This window comes from Pan paniscus, chromosome 1, assembly GCF_029289425.2.
Source record: "Pan paniscus chromosome 1, NHGRI_mPanPan1-v2.0_pri, whole genome shotgun sequence".
Taxonomy (NCBI): domain Eukaryota; kingdom Metazoa; phylum Chordata; class Mammalia; order Primates; family Hominidae; genus Pan; species Pan paniscus.
The window spans coordinates 88759770-88781651 of record NC_073249.2 but is presented as its reverse complement, the minus strand read 5'-3'; the positions used below and the strand labels follow the sequence as shown (position 1 = coordinate 88781651).

The window sequence follows — 21882 nt, the reverse complement described above, 5'->3', positions numbered from 1 at the left end:
ATTTAACTTGAGTTTCAGTTTCTTTACCTGTAAAAAAGGGTACACTGCTGCCTATTTCACATAGCTGTTGTTGAGTCTCCAGTACAATAAGGAATTCAGGCTGGGCGCAGTGGCTCACGCCTGTAATCCCAGCACTTTGGGAGGCTGAGGCGGGTGAATCACCTGAGGTCAGGAGTTCGAGACCAGCTTGGCCAACATGGTGAAACCCTGTCTCTACTAAAAATACAAAAACTAACTGAGCATGGTGACGGGTGCCTGTAATCCCAGCTACACGGGAGGCTGAGGTGAGAGAATCGCTTGAACCTGGGAGTCGGAGGTTGCAGTGAGCTGAGATAGTGCCACTGCACTCCAGCCTGGGTGACAAAGTGAGACCTCATCTCAAAAAAAAAAAAAAAAAGGAATTTAAAACACTTTGCTAACTAAGATACTGGCCATCCTCGAAAGGGTTCTTAGCTTCACTTTCCTACCAGGGGACTCTCAGAGATGGCCAAAGGCCTTGTGGAGGCCAATTCTTTCCCTTCCCTCCCAGCTACAGGCATCCTAAGTCTTCCCCTACTTGGGACTACAGGAAGGATGGTACCAAGACAGAGAGTATGTGACTCAGAGCTTACACAGTTCAAGGGGCAAGACAGAAGCCAGACAGAACAAGTTTTGTCTGTTTATTTAAAAACAGAATATCATTTTATGTACAAATATGCACATATTTACATAAAATGTACATGTTAGGATCTTAGATCTTCAGGCTCCACATTCGAAGTCCTAGGCTGGCTGGGGAACGAAGGATGGGAGCCTCTCCCTTAGGCCAGAAATCCAGCAGATTTCAGACTAAGAAGAGTTTGGGTACTAAATCTAGGTATTCTGGCTGAGTGTATCTGGGTGGGCCAGCTAAAAATAAACCTCATTGAACTCCAGCCCCAACCCAGAGAAACATCCAGAAGAGCCTTGAATTAGTGATCCAAAACCCAGGGGGAAAGGCGACATTCTCACCCCCAGCACCTCCTTCACCTCACCTCAACTCCTACTCTCTCGGTCTATAATCACTGCTCTCTCTCTCCCCAACACCACCATTGAACAGGAGCCCTTGTCACCAGGTCCAAGCAATTCCCCAAGGTATCACAAACAATGGTGGATGCAACTTTACCTTACTCAGTAACCACGAGGCTCACATCCCTAATTCCAGACTCCACCAGCTCTCAGGTGCCCTCCCAAGGGGCTGCCTGCATGAAGATGCCTTGGAAGGAGCCCCTTTCACAATCACAGGAATTAACCCCCTGGTGTTGGAGGGGCCTCACTTTAAGCAATCCCAGTAGTAAACATTGGATAAATCTAAAGGCTTTCTTTAATTTTTTTTTTCTCTTCGTAAAGGATTCAAAGCAGGCACAGTGGTGTACACTTAAAGTCCCAGCTACTAGGGAGGCTGAGGCAGGAGGATTGCTTGAGCCCAGGAGTTCAAGGCCAGCCTGAGCAACATAGTGGGACTCCATCTCTAAAAAAAAATAAAAATAAAAATAAATAAAAAATACAACTAATGGAAAGGGCAAGAAAAAAAAAGAAAAAAATTAAAAGTGATTCGGAGCAGTATTCCTGCAAGAAGCTCCCGGCGCATGTATATTTACAGAAAATATGTACATGCAGCAGGCCCAGAGGCCACCAGAGGGCAGAGGGCTTCTGTAACAGTTCAAGCCTCTGGCTGACCCAGGGACTGGCTGCTTCACACTTGTCCCCATGGCTCCGAAGTGGTAGGAGACAGGTTCCCTCACACCAGAGGCAGATTCCAGCTCCAGCTATGCCCGCACACCTGGGTCTGAGCCACAGTCTCCACCTCTCACCTCCAACCTCTGCATCATTAATACTGCTCTGGGGTCTGAGAAAATACCTGCTTTTTCAGGCAGAGGTCACACACAGCCACATGACACACACGCCAAACCCTGACAGTGTTGCCCACGCAACCACTCAAATCCCGTGGCACATACACCACAGTTCACTTGACTCTGATATGACAGCATAATACACACCACGGACACAGTCACCCCTCCACGGACACAGTCACCCCTCCACGGACACAGTCACCCCTCCACAGACAGTCACCCCTCCACACACACACAGTCAGTCAACACTCACACAGGCACACATGCACACACACAGTGACCTGCATGCATGGTGGGAGAGACTCAATTGGTGGAGCCCTCCCGATGAACAGAAGGGTTGGAGGTAAAGGTCAAGCAGTCAGTGGGATGGGGAGCATCTTCCGCAAGAAATGGGGGTGTTTAAGGAGGCCCCCAAGATGAGCTAAAATCTCCCATGTCAACAGAAGGAGCCAGGCCTAGGGAAGGGAGGCAGGCCTGGGTCAGACCAGGTGTCCCCGCCCATTGATGTAGATGCCATTGCCCGTGGGCTTGGCCCGTAGGGTCCCATTCTCCTGAACAAAATGGTTCATGGCCTGTTTGATGCCTTCATCCTGATCTTCCTCCTCCTCGGCCCGCCCAGAGCCTGGAGACAGCAGTTCAGTCTGTGTTTCTATCTCCCTCACCGTGGTCAGCGTGGAGTAACTGCGGCCCTCGGGCTCTTCACTCTGGAGACCAAGGGCAAAGGGCAAGTCAGGAACAAAGGCAGGGCAGCTGGACATGGTGGGGCATGGCTGGGTCATGGTGGGATCAGAGGCCAGGCATAAGCAGGGGTAACGGTTGCCTCAGAAGCATAGGGGCCCAGAGATTGGGGACCAGGAACAAGTGTTAGGCATGGGGAGAGGGAGACGGGAGAACAAAGATGTAGCAGAGATGCGGTGCTGGGCTGCATGAGCCAGGGCTAAGGAAAGAGGGACTGGTAAGGGGGCTGCTGACGCACCATATCTGGGACCAGGACAGGGGCCCGAGGAGAGTGGTGGGGACACCGGTGGGGCCGGGGGCCTCACCATCACAGAGCAGCTACTGTTGTCCTTGAGACTATCAGGGTGGCCCTCGGCTCTCAGCCCTACACTCTCCTCCGGCTGCAGGGCCCAGACACGGGGCAGTTAGAACAGGGCTCAGCCTCCTCCCCTCAGCCTCTTCCCCTCTTATCCTCCACCAGCCTCCTCCCTACTTGCCTGTCCCCCAACCCAACAGGTCCATTCTCTCCTGGAAACAAACATCCTCATTTCCCCACTGCGACAACAAACCCACCCTGGAAGCAGAACTGATGGTGGCTTCCCAGAGAAGGCCCTAGGCCAATGCTGAAGGGGGCCTTCTGGAGCAGCCCTAGCAGACCCAAAGCAGCTACACCCTCTCAACTCTACCCCAGCCAACCCCAGCTGTGAGTCAGTGGCTGACCCAGCAGAGAGCTGTGCTCCTGGTCTACAGAGGGGCCCAGGCACAAGCAGACCCCAATGCGACCACACCCCTGCATGCATACACCCAACCTTGGCACACACCTGGCTCCTGGGGTCCGTGTGATGGGAATGCAGCCTCCGGATGGAGTTCTCCCTGGTCAGGGTCAGCTCCTCCTCACTGGGAAAGACACACCCTTGTCAGGAGCTGAGGGTAGTGGCAGCCTCCCAAGGTGAGCCTATCCTGGCTGAGCCTAGTGAGACAGGCCTGGAGGGTGTGGGTGCCGTGCTGGCCCTGCAAGTGTGAGTGTGTGGCTGCAGGTGGCAGTGCGGCTGAAGAGCATGTGTGTGCTGTGTGCATGTGCATACTTGGCAACATCCAGGCACATGGATCTGAGCCTCACTAAGGTGGAAGGATTGAGTGCTCCATCTGTGCTCCAGACCCTTAGCTCCTCCTCAGCCCTAGAAAGACCCTGCCCACCTCTAGTCTGAAACTCCTCAGTTTTCAGCCTACCCAGTCTCCTCGGTCCTGGCCCACCTCCTGCTATCCTCTTCTTTGTTCTCAGCTTAGTTCTACCCACCCAGGAGTGCCCAGTACTCACTATTTCTGGGTCATCTGCTGGGCCTTGCGCCGATGGTATCGGGACATGAGCACCACCACCACCACCAGAAGGCAGAACAAGAGTGCGGCGATCACACCCACCACCACCACCGAGGCTGACACTAGGTCCACCTGCTTCCCAGAGTCTTCCTGGGGGTCTGCTGGAGACAGGCCACTGTCTGAGGTGGAAGCCTGCAGCCACAACCCACCCCAGACCTCACAGCTCCCCCGCAAAACATCTAAAACCACACCTCAGTTTGATTCTCTGCAAGACACACAGCCCAGCCCCCTCTGAATAAACACTTTCCCAATTCACTGTCTCTGTCTTGCTTCCTGCTGCCCCCACCAAGCCCTTGGCCCAGGTCCCTTGTCCCTTCTGCTCCAGTGCTTACCAAGAACATCCACAGTGACCTGAGAATCCCTCGAGGAGAACTCATTGCTGACGTGGCAGACGTAGATGCCGCTGTGCTCAGTGGTCAGTGGGGGAAAGCCCAAAGTGTCCCCATCCACTCGTACCCCACTGGGCAGAGGCCCATCCAGCCTGGAAGACAGGGAAGCTGAAGGGTGCCAGCCAGGAAGGGCTGAAGCCACCACCACCCAACGTGTCCAGACAGCTCTCCACCCTCCACCCCCATGACGTCACCCAGAGCCGCAGGCTGTTCCCACGGTGCCCCTCCCTCCACCAGGCAGGCCTAGGCAGAGGTCCTTTCTCCCTGCTGCCCAGCCTGACCTGGGCACCCCACACACACACCCGGGGAAGATCCACACGTGTGCCATCCCACATGCTTCCACAGGCATCACGTCATCTAACACTGAGTACCAGGTACACATGTTATAAAGTCCACACAACAGGACACTCCACTCCTAGCTGGGTGTAGAGGTAATTGGAAAATGTGACTGCCTGCTCCAACACCCGTGATGTTGCATGGCAGGATACACAAACATAGCCCCAGGCACAAGGCCACATGCATAGCTCATATGCTTACATGTGAGAACATGCCCATGATGTGCTCACACACATGTGTACCCAATCTCTCCCTGACTCTCTAGATATTTCAGATCTTGGAAAAAGGCCAAGGATGCCTTGAGGGAACTGGAGGTAGTGGGTGTTTTTGAGGTGCTAGCAATATTGTGGTGGTTATAGGAGTGTTGGCTTAACAACAACTAGAAAAAGACACAGCTGTCTTGTCCATTTTATGCACTCACATAAATATATAAAATATTAATATCAAAATATTGTGTTATATTTCACAATTTAAAAGTTAGACAAGGCCGGGCATGGTGGCTCACGCCTATAATTCCAGCACTTTGGGAGGCCGAGGCTGGCGGATCACCTGAGGTCAGCAGTTCGAGACCAGCGTGGTCAACATGGTGAAAGCCCATCTCTACTAAAAATACAAAAAACTAGCTGGGCATGCTGGCACACACCTGTAATCCCAGCTACTTGGGAGGCTGAGGCAGGAGAATCTCTTGAACCTGGCAGGCAGAGGTTGCAGTGAGCCAAGTTCGCACCACTGCACTCCAGCCTGGGCAACAGAGTGAAACTCCATCTCAAAAAAATAAAAATAAAAGACAAGGGCTGGGCGTGGTGGCTCACGCCTGTAATCACAGTACTTTGGGAGGCCAACGTGGGCAGATCACAAGGTCTAGAGATCGAGACCAGCCTGGCCAACATGGTAAAACCCCATCTCTACTAAAAATACAAAAATTAGCTGGGGTTGGTGGCGCGCACCTGTAATCCCAGTTACTCAGGAGGCTGAGGCAGGAGAACTGCTTGAACCCAGGAGGCGGAGGTTTCAGTGAGCCGAGATCATGCCACTGCACTCCAGCCTGGCGACAGAGCAAGACTCCGTCTCAAAACTAAAATAAATAAAATAAAAGACAAAAAATTTAAGGGCTTATCCATTTATTCCCTACTAATGACCATGTATCTTAGATTCCCTGGGCAAGCCAATAATATTTGGTGACCATACATATTCTTGTATGATGAGTATAATAATACAAGAGATCTGAACACATACCCCAATTTATTTGGGGGCTCAGAATATATTGTCCCATTCCATAGTGGTATATCCTGGCCCTGAGAGGGGTGGAACCTAGTCTCAAGTTAGGCCTTCCCCAGGCTCGGGCCCTTACCGTGTCCAGTTGTATGAGGGAGGGGGCTGCCCTTCACTCAGGCACTTGAGCATAGCTCCTTCTCTGCCAATGTGCCACAGATTTTGGTCTTCAAGGCCCCTCACAGAGGCCTCAGCAAGGACTGGAATGGGAAGTGGGAGGAGAAAGAATGGGAATGATGCCTTTGATCATGTGGTACCTCAAAGGGCCCTGCCCCCACCCCACCCTGCCTGAAACACCCTCCCCTTGCCCTTCTCCATCCTACTCATCTGCTGCCAAACCTAGCTCAGCCCCACCCTGCTGACAGCTCCTGGCCACACTGTTCCCTCCCCTCTCTAAGCTCAGAGAGTCTGTATTGGTTTACCTGTACAATGAGACCATAAGTCCCTCAAGGTAGTGATCCATCACACATTTTCTGGATGTCCTGTGTTGCCTAGCATAGTGCTAGTCATAGAACAGGTGCTGAATAAATGTTGCCTGATTTTTCAAAGGTGTAACAATCCTACTAGTTCATTCATTTCTTCAACAAACATTTGTTGAGGACCTGCTTTGAGCCAAATGCTGACAGTCTTATCCCCTCCAGAGGCTTGAAATCTAGCACTGGGAAAACAATATCTACCATTTACCAAGCGCCTTCAATGCGCTAAGCACTGTGTGAGTTGCTCTGCATTCATAGTTTCTAATTCCCATTAAAACCCTCTAAAGTTGGTATGAGTTATAAATAATTATACCCATTTTGCTGATGAAGAAAATGAAGCCTAACAAGATTGAATAACAGCTGGTAAGTAGAACTAGGGCTTGTCTAAGTTTATCTATTTCCAAATCCTAAACTAATATTTTAGAAAGTGCTTTCAATTCCATGTTTCTAATTGATTCTCCCAACAACCCTGTGAAACAAGGCAATCTCCTTTGTAAAGATAAGGACACAGAAGCTCAGAGAGGTCTATCCTCTGGGATCGGGCTCCAGGTCTTCCACATTTGGACTAGTGCTCTGTCACATACTATAGCCTCCAGGACCCAGGCTGGCCAGCCTGGCATGGCTCAGGGACCTATGGCATCTCACCAATCTGCTGAGAACCCCTTGGGCCTCCCTAACCAAGCATCCAAGTACTTACAGGACACGTGGAGGATGTGGGTGATCCTTTGGTCCTGGAGCAGGCCAGGATGGGACACCACACAAGTCAGTGGCTGCCCATTCATGCTGCGGCTAGGCACCAAGTGGAACTCTGAGGTGACGGCAGCAGAGCGGGAGTGCTTGAAGGAACGGCTGGACGTTGTGCCTTTGACCTCCGTGTCCCAGGTCACGCTGGGGGCTGGGCTGCCCTCAGCTGTGCAGGAGGCTGCCAGGGTCAGGCCCTGGCCCTCTTCTAGTGCTGGACCAGGATTCAGTGAGGGCAGGGGAGGCACTGCAAATGGGGAAAGGCAGGGGTCACAGGTCTGCACAATCCCTGTCAGGAGGCCCCCACTCATCGCATTTCAGTCTTGCTCAAGTACAAACTTTCAGGCCCCCTTTCCTTCTCTTATTTCATGGAGACGCAGATGAATGGTAGAAATTCAGGTGACTTTGTATCCTTCTCTACTGTCCAAATTTTTTACAATGAACATAGGTTATTTTAAAAAATAAAATAATGAAGTAATTAAAAAACTAACCAGATATCATCTACCTAATAATAATAACCACCATCTAGTAAGCATTTACTATGTGTCAACTATTATGCTAAATACCTTATAAATGTTATCTCAAATTCTGTCAACAAACAGTGAGTTAGGTATTATTATCTCTATTTTCCAGATGAGGAAACCAAAGCACAAGGAAGTTAAGTGACTGTCCCAAGTCATCAGCTATTAGGTGACAAAGCCTAGATTTACACTTGGGTTTTTATTTTTACTCCAAGGCTGATGTTATTAACTTATATGTGAATAAAGGGAAACTATAAAAACCTTTATTTTATGTATTTATTTATTTATTTATTTATTTATCTACTTGTGAGACTGAGTCTCCGTCTGTCGCCCAGGCTGGAGTGCAGTGGCATGATCTCGGCTCACTGCAATCTCCGCCTCCTGGGTTCAAGCAATTCTCCTGCCTCAGCCTCCTGAGTAGCTGGGATTACAGGTGCGCACCACCACACCCAGCTGATTTTTGTATTTTTAGTAGAGATGGGGTTTCACCATGTTGGCCAGGCTGGTCTCGAACTCCTGACCTCAGGTGATCTGCCCACCTCAGCCTCCCAAAGTGCTGGGATTACAGGGCATGAGCCACCTCACCCAGCCAAAAACCTTTATTTTTACCTTCAAAATATTAACACAGAATGGAAAAGACTTAACTTGACCATAAGTCCAGAGTTCACCACAAGTGCCTGCCCACAATATAAAGTGATGGTTTAAAAAGTGATTGTGGCTGGGCGCGGTGGCTCACGCCTGTAATCCCAGCACTTTGGGAGGCCAAGACGAGCGGATCACGAGGTCAGGAGATCGAGACCATCCTGGCTAACACGGTGAAACCTTGTCTCTACTAAAAATACAAAAAAATTAACTGGGCGTGGTGGTGGGCGCCTGTAGACCCAGCTACTCGGGAGGCTGAGGCAGGAGAATGGCGTGAACCCGGGAGGCGGAGCTTGCAGTGAGCCAATGCACTCCAGCCTGGGCGACAGAGCGAGACTCTGTCTCAAAAAATAAAAAAAGCGATTGTGATCTCAGACCACATTCACTGAAGGTCCATATCAAGGAAGGTATTAGCTCCTCTGATCGTGTATGGCCACACCATTGCTGGGCCTGTGTTCACATTCAGGACCCACATTGTAAAAAATACCATGGAGCACAGGATGGTGAGAGAGGCTTTGAAATTGTCTTTGGTGGAACCATGTGTCAGGAACCAGTAAGTTTAGCTTGGAGAAGAGTAGATTTGGGTGGGGCATGACAAAGGGCCTCTGCTTTTGGAAAGGTTGTTGTGCAGAAAAGAGAATAAGCCAGTGCCATATTGCCACAGGGCAAAAGTAACAGAGGGAGTTTCATGTCGTCGGAAGGAAGAACTTCCTAATAAATGGATTCTTCCCCAGCTTTTGGGGTTACTTGGAGAGAATTTCTGGATTGGGTGCGAGGATAGCTAGCTGGATGAAGCTCCCTCACCTGAACATGACCCCACTTTTTATTCCTGTTCTACCTCTGCCCCATCCATCTCTGCAGTCCCCATCTCTGCTTCCCCCTGCATCCACAGCGGCTCAGACCATACCCAGAGATCTCCGCTTACCCAGCACTCGGAGCCGCAGCCGCGCCTGGAAGCTGCCGGCGGGGAAGGTGCTGACCCGGCACTCGTACTCGCCCTCGTCCGCCTGCACTGCGTTGCGCAGGAGCACTGAGCCGTCCAGGGGGTTGCGTGGGGGCGGCGGCTGCTCCACGCGGCCCTCGTAAGCCGGGCTCACATGAAGCCCGTATTTGGAGTGCAGTAGCGCTAGTTCCTGGGCGCCTTCGCCCGCGTCCACCCGAGCCCATGCCACTTGCCCCACTTGCTCGCCGGAGTCCCCTCGGTAGAAGCAGGGCAGTTTTGCGTCCTGGCCCAGCACCACAGTTACCACGTCTGAGGTCTCCAGCTCACCCGCGGGGCACCGGCCTGCAGGGGGCAGAGAGGGACAGCCACCATTAGGGGTGCTGCCAGAGCTGGGGGAGCACAGTCATAATGATAATGACAGCAAAGGTGACCGGAACTCCTGGAGCATTTGGGCTTGCAAAGCACATTCAGTTCATTATCTTATTAAATCTACAAAACATTCCCAAGAGGTAGGCGTTATTATCACCGTTTAACAGATGAGGAAACTGAGACCCAGAGAGAGGAAGTGGCTTGCCTAAGGCCACACAGACGATTTATGGAAGGCTCACACCCTCTTGCAGCCTAGGATTGTATCCTGAGCAGTTGCAAGGTGGGAGGCTGCAACAGAACAGGAGACCCAGCCTCTGCCCTCAGGGAGCTCACAGTCATCAGGGAAATGGAATATATGCACAAAGAAACAGGGAAAGCCATGAACAAACTTTCAGAGGAGGTTCAACCCACCAACCGGGAAAAAGTGGATAGTTTCAGAAAGTGTGGCCGGGAGCCACGGCAAGAATCCAAAACTGTTGGTGTCTGGAATGGGGCACATAGGGTAGGAAGGGTCTATTCAGTAGGCCCTTTGGAACATTCTTTTCATGGCTTGAAGATGAGAGACCTGGATTCCCATAGCGCAGGAAGTGTTCCATGTGGGAGGAAAGGCATGAACCAAGGCTCAGAGGCAGGAATGAGCAAGCCACTAAAGACAGAAAGGACCCAGGTCAGAGGCCCAGAGAGATGAGATCAGGGCAGACACACAACAACCGGGTCAGAATTGTAAGCTGGAATCGGAGGACAAGGGACAAAGGGCTAGTACAAAGGGCTAGTATTTAGCATATTAATGAAGCCCTCAGGGATTCTGGAATCAGAGCTATCCATCATGTTACCTTATCTGCAAATAAGGATCCACTCCCTGCTCTCATGGGACTTGAGTTCTGCTCAGGAGCAAGAGATACATATAGACACATATGGAAACATGTGATGATGGTTTCTGATTTAGTGCTCAGGGGTGGGTTACAGGCCAACTGTGGGATGGGGCAATCACTATGGGACTGAATCATTTGGGAGGGCCCCATGCATGAGTTGGGTAGGATTAGGAGGGAGAGAGGCCTAGAAAGGCATTCTAAATCAGGGACCACGGTGAGCAAACACCAAGGAGATGGAGAAGGTGGCTTATTTAGGAAGCAAAGAGGAGAGGACCCAGCCTAAGACAGGGTGTGTGTGTTGAGCAGGAGTGGAAAATATGGTTGGGACAGGGTGGGGCCAAATCACCGGGGAACTTCCATACCAGCAAAGGAATTCATACTTGGTCAAGAGGAAATGGGGAGTCACTAAAGGTTCCTTAGCCAGGGAGTGCCATGAGCAAGTGGTGAGGGGCAGTCACTGAAGGCTGCAGCTGCAGCCTGGGTGCAGTAGTGCTAGGGTGGAGAGGAGGGGACAGTTCTCGGGGGAGATTTGACAGGGATTTGGTCACTGACCAGAAAGAGAGATCAAGGAGAGGAAAGACTCAAAGGCAGCTCCTAAATTTCTAGGATGAGTAACTTATGAGGGAGACAGGGCCTGAGGATGTTCATTGTTGGGAAGAAATAAATTTGGAGTCATGGAATCAAAAGTAAAATATGGGGATTGGGGCCTGGGGGCAGAGCAAAGGAACATGCTGGGATGGCAGGAGCTCCTTGCCTTGGAACGCGTGCCCCAGCAACCCCCAACAGTGTGTTGTCCCTGCCTCTGCCCAGCAAGCCACACACCTTGTTATTCCTCACCTCTGCTCACACCGTACCCCCTGCCTGGAATGCCCTCCTCCCTATGTCTGGTAGCGCCTACTCATCATTTAAGACTCTGCTTAGACATCATTTCCAGCAGGAGTCCTCCCTCCTCCCACCCCCACCCCAGGCAGCATTAGGTGCCCTTCCTCTGTGCTCCCCAGCACCCTGCTTTCATTCCCATCACAGCACTTTATCCCTATTTTCTGGGCCTCACATCACCATTGGAACCATTGTTTCTGATTTAGTGCTCAGTGGTATGTGGGTTCCGTCAACATTTATTGACCAAGTGAATGAATGAACAGGTGAATTAATAAATGAGAGAGACAGAAGGAAAGTGTAGAATGAGGAGGAACAGGCTGGGCACAGTGGCTCACACCCTAATCCCAGCACTTTGGGAAGCTGAGGCAGGCAGATCACCTGAGGTCAGGAGTTTGAGACCAGCCTGGCCAAAATGGTGAAACCCTGTCTCTACTAAAAATAAAAAAATTAGATGGGCGTGGTGGCGGGCGCCTGTAGTCCCAGCTACTCGGGAGGCTGAGGTAGGAGAACTGGTGAACCCAGGAGGTGGAGGTTGCAGTGAGCTAAGATCATGCCACTGACCTCCAGCTTGGGCAACAAAGCAAGACACCATCCCCCCGCCACCAAAAAAAATGAGGAGGAACAAGCATTGGGCTGGCCAGGGAGGAACATTACATGGTAACCTTGGGGTGGAGGCAGGATAGGCTGGGCTAGCTAATTGGGTTCACTGCCAAAGGGAGCACCTCCAGACTGGACAGAGGAAAAAAATAGGGATGGAAGGAGGAAGGCATGGAGAGAGGAAATGAAGCCCCACCAGAATGGATCAGAGAGTTTTAGTGAGGCAGCACATAGAGCACAGGAAGGGGTTCCTGTGGCCCTGCTACCAGAAGGAGAGGGAAGAAGGATGCTGTTGGGTGCTGAGAGGGCCCAGATGGGACAGGATAGACCTGCAGGGCCAGATACCAGAGCCCTGACCTGCCTAAGCTAATGTTGGTCCCACCCAGCCCAGCCTGGGAGTCCAGCTAACCACCCGCACCCCTCCCAGGCTTCTTCTCCTCCTGGCACTGGAAATAATAGGGCTGCCAAGGAAGGGCTGTGAGTGAGCTTGGGTAGGGGATCTCCAGCACAACATATCCTCTGCTTCAAACGCTGGTGTCTGTGAAGGTCACAGGGATCCCAAGACCTGCCCCATTAGGACACTCAAACCTTTCTAAAGACTATTTCTGAGACAATATCAGATGGCATATTTTCCATCCCTATTCCTATACTAGCCAACCACCTGCTGCCTCCCCACCACTAATCACCTATATTTCCCTTGGAAAATACCTTCTTAGGGTACAGCAGGCATTAGATACCCAGCGCATGCCTGAATGTCAATCCTCCATGTTCTCACCTGTGAGTCCACGATCCCCACCCCTAGGGGACACACTGAAGCTTCACAGACCGAGGAACCCAGTAAAACAGGAAATTCCCTTCTGGATATCTCCCACAGATCCTCATTGTTCTAAATCCACTACTTAGTAGGAACATCTCAGCCTGAGGCAACACCCTCCTCCAGCTGCGTACCCCCCTACCACCCTAGGGTACAAGAGAAGACAAAATAGAATTTGGGCCCTAGAATCCCTGTCCTTGTCTAAACAGACCCAGAAGTCCAGGTTTCCAGGCCAGGGCAGGCCAGGACTGCCTCCTCCTTCTCTCCTCCACCCAGTGTCAGCCTGGCGTCAGCATGATGATGTCATCAGACCAAAGGAGACACATTGCCTGCCTGGTGAGGTCACCTTGAGGGCATGTGGTGGCCAGGCCAGGCCAAGCCCAGGGACCCTTCTGTTGCAAATTGTTTACTGAGGCTGGTGGACTCTGGCTGGTTAGACACTCCTCCCTCTGACCCTCCCACCCCTCCTCCCTGGAGTACCAGGACGCTGGTCAGGAGCCTTGGTGACTCAGAAGCTGCCTCACAGCAGCAAGCCTAGCCACAGCCACCACCACCTTGCGCAAGGGAGAGAACAGGCCCAACTGGCCAGACGGGATCCCTGCCCTTGGCCTCCCCCACCCTGGCCAGGCCCCCACGGGCCTCTTTGGAGCCCAGCCCTTTGTGTACCCCGCCCGCTCCCAGACAGGCCCTCCATTCCAGGTTTGGGCTGGCTGGCTCTTCCCCACCCTATGCCTGGGTCTCAACTTTCCTTCCTATGTGAGCCTGGCCTCTGATCTCAGGAGGGGAAACTGAGGCTGGCACTTGCTGACACCCAGCCATCAAGAGCATCTTTAAGGAAGTATCTTTTCTTTATGAGGGGCCTTTCTCCATCAGTATCCCCTGCTGGGACTTACAGGTGTGAATGTAGGGGATCCTAGAGGTGGGTCTGTGAGAAGGAGGAAGGGAGTAAGTATGAGTTTTTTGTGTATGGGGAGCTGTGGCTGAGGGCCTGGCCAATCTTAGTGCTGGTTCAAACGCATGTGAGGCTATCTCCTTGCATAAACTGGTGGGTGTTTGGCACATATATGTGTTCATGTCTTATCTTAGGGGCATATACGTACTTACTTGTCTGTGTCCAGAGGGAAGAGCTGTGTATCAGTATGTGTGAATGTGTGTGCACACATGATTCCGTGTGTGTGTCACACCCTCTGTATGCATGGAGTGCATTCTTGTCTCGCGGAACTCTGCACACATAGTAAATATTTTGCTGTCGGTTTATCTTGGCTTCCACATGTCTCTCTGTCTCACCTGCCCTTGGTCAGTGGTATGTGGCTGTGAGCCTTTGCCTCTGCATCCTGCCTGGAATGTCACCCCCAGCATCCTTCCCCACCTTACCCCAAGACTTGAAGACATATTAATCTCAGGCTCAAGGTAGAAGTACCCAGAGATGAGGTCACTGTCCCTCCAGGTGATGGGAACTTGCCATTAAGGACTCCCCAGCAGAACAAAACAAATGTTCCCTCTCCCCTTGCTCCTCAGGTTCCTACTAAAAGGACTGCCAACCTTCTCACCACTACCCCCAGCCACTCCCCTGGGCCCCTCAGCAGCTCTGGCCCCCCAAGGAGGCCTCTCCCTGGGAATCTCTGTCAGGGCTCTGCTGCTGCCACCACCAGAAAAACCAGCTCTGGCTCCAGGCCTGGGTAAGGGTTGTCTGGTGTGGGTTTGGTGGGGTGAGGGGAATCCTGCCTGGGGCTAGGGGGAGGGGTCCAGGCTGTCTAGGGTCTCATGCTCCTTTGTTAACTCCTGCCTCCCCTTACCTGACAGCAACAATCTCCACCCGAGAGCTGGAGTATGTGGGTGAGTTTGGGGTGAGAAAGGACCTAGGAGGGACGCACCGAAGCTCACCATCCAGGACAGGTGACACAAACAACCCAGCAAACCCCTTTCCATCCATTCTTTGCCCCATAACCTTGGCCTTGGAGTGCTAAGGAACTTTAAAAACCAGAAGATTCCCTCTCCGCCTTCACCCACCTCCCTCACTTACCCCCCATTGTCCTAAGCCCCCCAGCTTAGTGAGAGCTTCCCAGCCTGGGCAAAACGCCCACCCACAGATTAGTGTCTGGGGAGGGGGGCCACACAATCACAAAGGGAGATGAGAACAATGGGGAGGACAGGCCTTGAGGCAGCCCCACTCTGGCCCAGACACAGCTCCCAGCACAGATAAGTCCCCTAAACCCCCCGGAGCCAGAGTCTGAGCCTGGCTGAGTCACCACAACAGCCACACTGTGGGTGGGAGAACCAGGATTCAGCTTCTCCCAAACTCCTGAGATCCTAACCCCTGCTCCACACTGCCCCTCCACCCACCATGGCCAGCTCTGCCCCATCCCAAATCACAGCCTCAACTCCAGCTCTCAGGACACACCAGATTTAGAGGGAAGGGGGTGGGGGTGGCCAGAAAACTATGAGAAAATCTCCTGAGGCCAGAGGCTGCCTGTTCCAGTGAAAGAGTGACCTCAGCCGCCTTCTCCACGGCCTTCCTTCAGGAGGCATGGCAGATGTCTCCCCAGTTCTGAACTTCGCCTCCTCTTTTTTTCTTTTTTTTTTTTTTTTGACCCAGAGTCTCACTCTGTCACCCAGGCTAGAGTGTAGTGGCGTGATCATGGCTCACTGCAACTTCAGTCTCCTTGGATTCAGGCAATCCTCCCAAGTAGCTGGGACCACAGGTATGCTACCATGCCTGGCTAACTTTTGTATTTTTTGTAGAGACGGGATTTTGCCGTGTTGCCCAGGCTGGTCTCAAACTCCTGGCCTCAAGGGATTCACCTGCCTTGGCCTCCCAAAGTGCTGGGATTATAGGCGTGAGCCACCACGCCTGGCCCCCTCCTCATTTAGATTCTCTTCCCAAATTAAGACCCTAGGCTTCTCTACTCCCTTCCCTTCTGACTTCGTTCCCCACATCACCTCCATCCCTTCTCTGTGCCTAGACTTCGGTCAGAGCAAGGGCAAGTTTTTGGAGGCTAGAACATCCAATCATTCTCTCCTCACTGGGCCCCAAAGTAGCTAATCCCCATTCACTTTGCCTAGAGGACCCCCAGATCCTGAGGCTCTGGTCTGGCTGATGGAATCATGAACTCTAACCTCCTCATCTCTGTAGCTAGGGTCTCCTTGGCCCGGCCTCCTTAAACACTAGGGTGGAAACAAGGTCACTGGGGTCACAGAGCTTCCCTGGGATTCTCCCAGTTCTCATCACTTCCCTTGCTGGCTTCCCTGGGTTTGGGTAGGTCCTACAGGAAAGGGCCTGCCCCCCTCTGTAAACAGGAGTAGAAAAGTAAGGATGGGCCCCTCCCTTTCGAGGAAATTAACCTCAGACAGAAAGCTGATCCTAACCCCCAGAAGGCAGACCTCAGAACGCAGAGCACCACTTGCCCTTTGGTCCTGCAGGGCTCCTGAACCCGACAAAGAGCTAGGGACTAGGATCCTAATGAGGGGAGGGGTGTCTCGTGGATTTGGGTCCCTCAGCCCCAGGGTAAGAGATGGGGGAGGGAGAAGGGAGGAGACCTCACCCGGAAACTCAACCCATTAAGGGGAGACAAAGAGCTGTGGTGCTGAGGCGCCTCCCAAGCCTGGGCTCCTTTCCCTGTCAGGGGTGGGGCAGGGCCCTGGGGCTCAGAGCTCTAATGGCCCAGGATTTGGGTGGGGGGTGAATTTGCAGTAGGGCCAGGAAGGCCTGGGGAAAGGTACTCTGGTACCCTCTGAGAGATGAGACCAGAATGCTTTCCTCCTCCTATCTCCACAGCCAGACCCAGTGACCCTTCCAACACCCCAGCACCCCATTTCAGCCAGGCCTGGACCATCACAGAGTCATCGTATTTCAGAGCTGGAAGGTCAATAGAGATCATCTGGTCCTAGCTCTCAGTCTACTGAAGTCTGGTTTCATCGCTGCCCAAGGTTACCAAATAGATTAATAGCAGAAACGGGATCTGGACCAAGACTCCTGACTTCCCAGTCCAAGGATTTTTTCAGAGACATGAAACATTCCAGGTTCCTGGGAGCCATTAAGGAGAGTCTACACACAGAAGAGCCAGAATGGGGGTGGTAGTGGAGGTAGGACCATCTGATCCTCAGGCTAGGAGCCTCCAGCCCCCAGAGCAACCTCAGCTCTGTGCAGGTTGTAGCTGCAGCAGCAGCAGAGTGGCCTCCTACCAGGTGCCAGCTTCCTGGGGCAATCTGGAGCCAGGCTTCCTCCCTTACTGCCAGGCATTGCATGAGGTCTAACTAGAAGGGGGTCTCCTGTCCCCTTCCCTGGGCTTCTCTTAGTAAGAACAGTTTTGCCATCATGGAAAAGGAAGGCAAGAACCATGTGATGCAGTCACCATTGCATCTCCAGCATCTAGTATCCAGGTTGTACCCAGTGTGCACTCAAATGTACTATTCTTCAATGAACTTAGAGTGAGAACACCAAGACACTAACCCTGGTTATGCTTCTAACACTGAGCAGAGGTAATCAGGGATTCCAGCCATAGTGACCTGGCCTGGGGGCTGGGAGGGAACATGAAAGGCAAGGGCTACACTGGCTCTTCTGGGGGTACTGCTGGAAGCTGGGGGTGGGAGAGAGAGATTGGCTCCTCAGTTCAGAGTCAAAGGAAAGAGATGTTTGTGTGTGTGCGTGTGTGTCTACTCCTAACATTGAGTAATCTTGCAGATCTCACTTGCCTATCTCTCTCAGTTTTTTCATCTGTAAAATGAGAGAGTTGGAGTGGTGATCTCTTTGATCTCTTCCAAGTCCTGAGATGGCATGACTCCACTCTTTAAGTGTGGGTAGATCCCACAGGAAAGTGACTGCTGGTTCCCCAACTCCAGCAACTAGGCTCCACCTTTTTGGCCTAAACAAGTGAGAAGGATTATCTGGAAGATGGGAATTAAAACACAGGTGGTAGGGGACTGTGAGGGGATGGCAGGGGTAGGAGCTCAGTATCCTACGACTGGAGGCTGGGCCCATGACCTATAATAAAACCAGAGTTGAAGCAGCCCATACCTCCACCAATCCACACATCTAGGCCTTATTCCCCTCCTCAAAGCTTTGGCTGGAGATGGAGGTAGGGGAATCACTGCTAGATCTTGCTGGGCAACAGAGGCTCCCTTGCTACTGCTCCTGGGCCTGAGAATCAAACAGTCCTGTCCAGATCAGGCCCTATCTTTTGAAGGAGAAATATTTCTGTTACTCATTACCCTAGGAACAGCCTATGGAATCCCACTGAGGTCTCACTGTGCACACACACGCACACACACTCTCCTCTACTCTGAAGATTATACATTCCTATAATTCATATTTGCTCTATATGCATTAGACAGACAGGAGGTGAGAAGTAATACAAGGCATCTAGTTAAGAAAATGGGGGAACAGGAGATGAACAAATGGGGACCACACCCTATCTAGAAGGTTCCTTTCCTTAGACCCCCATCCATCTAAACCCCCTTATTACCACCCTGGCACCTAATATTGTGCCCAGGGAAAGGGAGGGGTCAGAGTGACGGGCATTCTCAGCTCTCCTATAGTCCCTAACAGGTGCCCCAGTCCTGGTGCTCTAGAACATCATGGAGAGAAGAGAAGGAAATAGAAATCCCCCATCCACTCTCTGGGCATCAGGCTTCCTGCACCCTGATGACTGCAGAAACCAGCTGAGCTCTGAGTCAGCCCCAGTTCCAGGCAGCCGTTCCAGAGCCCAGGGGGTAGGCCAAGGCACCTCCAGGAAACCCTGGGGTGAACAGGATCCTCACAAGTCCCACCTGCCTGCCCACCTACACTGGGTCACCATGTCTATTCCCCAAGACAGCTCAGGCCTAGGCAAGGCTTTGGCAGAGGTGTCAGGGATCCCAGACATAGTGACCTGGCCTGGGGGCTGGGAGGAAACAAGAAGGGGAAGGGCTATACTGGCTTTTCTGGGGGCACTGCTGGAAGCTAGGGGTAGGAGAGAGAGACTGGCTCCTCAGTTCAGAGTCAAAGAAAGGAGGATATGTGTGTGCGTGCGTGTGTGTCTATGTGTTTGTGCATGTGTGTCAGTGCCAGGTTGGGCTCAGAAGCAAGTGTCCTGATGGTTCAGGCAAGTCCTACCTGTAAATGATGCCAGCAGTAGCAGCAGCAGCAGCCAGGCCTCAGGCCCCCACATCTCGGCTCCCAGGGACAGGGGCATGGTTGAAAGGCAGACTGCACAGCGTTTCTGAAGTTCCACCGAGATCTCCCTGGGAGCCGGCTGCAGACTTGAATAAGGAACTGACCCAGAAGGCAGGAAGCTGCAGAGTTCTTGCCTCTCGCACTTGGGTCTCCACTAGGGGACCCAGCCCCAACCCCGGCCCCGTTCTACCCACCCAGCCGTAGCTACCCCCAAGAAGCCGTGACCGGGAGCTCCGAGCTCCCCCAGAGCTGCTTCCCACGCTGTGGCCAACAACGACGGCAGAAACCTGGGAACCTGCTCAGCAGGTCAGAACAGGTGCGTCTCTGGGGGCTGGGCCTGGCACGGAGACTCAGCAGCCACCGCCCCCATGGCCTGGGCTAGCTAATAGGCGCCAGGGAGGGAGGGAAGGAGGGAAGGACCTGGGTGGGGGCGGTGGGGTCCCATCCTCAGCTCCAGGCTTTACCTGCGAGTATGTGGAAGGGGCTATGAAGGGAGAGGCAAGGGTGGGGACTAAGGGAGGCCCAGGGCACCAGGCCAGGCCAGGATGAAAGGGGCAAGGCCCTTGTGGGTAGAAAGGAACCCAAGCGTCCCACACCCCAGCTAGCCTTGGTACCTCCTGGGGGCCTTGACAAGTTCCCGGATCTCCTGGAGGGTCTCAGCTTTGGAGCCACAGAATCGGAGAAGGCCAGAACTGAGGAGGAAGGAGTCTGTCAGTGGTGTGCTGTATACTTCATTCTTCAGAAGAGAAAACCAAGGCCCAGAGAAGGGGAGGGACTTGCCAGAGGACACACAACTTAGTCTCATGGTTTGCTCAGACACCTCTATCCCTGAGGTAGGGAAGTAGTTCAAAGACCCCTGAGAAAGAACTTACGTAACTCCTCTAATTCCACCTCCATATATAAGAGGCCAAGGAAGTGGCCAAGGAATTAGCCCTAGGGGTTCCTGGTTTCCCTATCAGGGCCCTCTCTCAGCTTCAACACCTTGTTACCTGGCCAGGAGTCCCAAAAGCGCAGCAGCACAACTTGAATGGAGAGAGGTTCCTCTCTACCCTCTCCATGGCCATTTTACCCAGTTTACTCCAAGGTCATTGGACAAGACCACATGTCTGGACTTTGCAAGGAGAATCTTAATTTCAAGTACTCTAGCCCTGTATTCCTATAAGTACATCCTTGTCAGACCATGTGTTTCCATTCTGAATGCATAAAAAGTGACCGCCAAATTACACAAAACCTTCCTGGCCTCCCTGGGATAGCCAGAGGAAGAGGGCATATTCTGAGCCCACTGAAAATTTAGTGAACGGGAGGGACAACATCACTTGCAGACTAGGGCTAATACAAAAACCAGGTAAATATAGAGATAGATGTGGGAGAAGAAAAAAATATAGGTTAAAGTTTTGCAATAGGACCCTTCCATCTGGAGAAGGCAGAAAGGAGGAATAAAGAAGCCATAAGGAGGAGTTGTTCTGTGTAGATTTTCTACCACCACCATCCCCACCAACTCTACCTGTCAAACTCTTATTCATCTTTCAAAGCTGACCTCAAATGCCACATCTTCGTGAAGCCTTCTCTGCTCCTCCCACCCCAAATTAATCTTTCTTCTATTCTTCCTCAGCCTTTGCTAGTCCTTTTATTATAGCTTATGTGCTCATAATTTGTGCACATCTTATCTCCTTAACTAAATTGTAAGCTTCAAGTCAAAAAAACATCGATTGAGGCCTGCTGTGTGCCAGGGATTCAGTAAATGTATTAAATTGCGGGACAGGACAAGAGTTGTAGCCTGTGAACTCCTTGAAAGTTGGGCTTGTTTTATAATCTTGTCTCAGTCTTCCATGCTAGGACAGGCCACAGCATTTCATGGGAACTGACTACATTTTGGTGAAGCCATGAATTTCTGAATAAATGAGTTGTCCGGATGAAAAGGATGGTGAAGTCGGATCAGTAAAGCAGAGATCCCGACTGGCCGTGAGTTACTATCCTGAACTGGGGTTGTGACCTGGACTTTACTCCTGTCGCTGGACTATGACCCCAACTCTGGCTCTAGATGCCAACTGTCAGCAATGACCACGGCAGTGACCTCTTCTTCAGGGGCTATTTCCTGCAGGTCAGAGGCCCTTAAAGGCCAGGCTGGTTGCCAGAATTCCCCAGTTTCTCTCCACCTCCAACCCCTTCCCTTTTTCAGGTCCCCACCTGTGCCAGGGGAACAGCCCCACCCAGATGCTGCTTTGAGATCCTCTGTGGCAGGGGTGGAGTAGGGCCAGCGGGAATGGGAGGGGGAGCATCCTGTGTTATAATTATAATTATCACACCTTGGATCCTATCGCATGCTTTCGGAGGAGCTGCTTTCCTTCCCACGGATTCACCCCTCCAGGTACAGGAAGCCACAGGAGAAACTGAGGCACAGGAGTGGAAAAGCAGCTAGTTCACAAGATGGATATCCAAACTCCTTCAGCCTATCCATTCATACATAGTATACCCTGTGAAAGTGCTACCAGTCAGGATGTCTCTGAACCCCTGGTTGGGCCCCTTTATCACTCACCCTGAACTCTAGCCATACGGAGCATGGAAGGGAGGCAGAACTGCCCAGAGGTGGAGTTAGGGTATGGCTATACTCATTTTTTCATGGGTATGATGCAGCCTTGAAGTAGGCTAAGGGCACCACAGGGCCTGAGAGGGAGCACTAGAGTCCAGCAGCCCACTCCAGTCCTTTGACAGAGTTAGGGATCTCTCTCCTCATTTCACAAATACCTATCTCAAGTCCCTCTGTTCCCTCCTTCCCCTCAGCCCTGTATGTCTCACAAGGGCCATGCTCTTGGAGAATATGCCCTCAAACTTAGGCCTTTCCTACCCTCTCCTAGGATGAAGGCTGGAAGGAAATATTGGATGAGGAAGATTTTCAAGACCAATGCCTGGTATCCTGG

At 52.0% G+C, this 21882-nt stretch overlaps 1 protein-coding gene and 1 long non-coding RNA gene across 3 annotated transcripts; one reads left to right on the top strand and one right to left on the bottom strand.

Moving 5' to 3' along the window:
- Window positions 1-646: 646 nt before the first annotated feature.
- NECTIN4 (nectin cell adhesion molecule 4) lies at window positions 647-18983 on the bottom strand. The gene is made up of 9 exons (XM_034938712.3): window positions 18905-18983; window positions 9265-9624; window positions 7133-7423; window positions 6039-6159; window positions 4295-4443; window positions 3904-4060; window positions 3407-3482; window positions 2912-2986; window positions 647-2572 (listed from the first exon to the last, which is right to left on the bottom strand). Exons 1-9 carry the CDS (start codon window positions 18981-18983, stop codon window positions 2348-2350), a joined length of 1533 nt encoding a protein of 510 aa, XP_034794603.1. The 3' UTR covers window positions 647-2347.
- LOC130541531 (uncharacterized) lies at window positions 13506-20418 on the top strand. Of its 2 annotated transcripts, XR_010112144.1 has the most exons (4): window positions 13506-13758; window positions 14332-14492; window positions 14617-14709; window positions 16589-20418. It is a non-coding gene; the product is annotated as an uncharacterized LOC130541531 (long non-coding RNA). The 2 variants fall into 2 exon arrangements; XR_008955589.2 differs by having other exon boundaries at window positions 13506-14492.
- Window positions 20419-21882: the final 1464 nt, after the last annotated feature.

Bases quoted from the DNA above. Each gene is read 5' to 3' on its own strand.
- NECTIN4 (XM_034938712.3), bottom strand. From the start codon at position 18,983: ATGCCCCTGTCCCTGGGAGCCGAGATGTGGGGGCCTGAGGCCTGGCTG. The intron at 7,424-9,264 runs GTAAGCGGAGAT...CCCCATTTGCAG, and splicing joins GCTGCGGCTCCGAGTGCTGG to TGCCTCCCCTGCCCTCACTG. The intron at 2,987-3,406 runs GTGTGTGCCAAG...TGGGCCCTGCAG, and splicing joins ACACGGACCCCAGGAGCCAG to CCGGAGGAGAGTGTAGGGCT.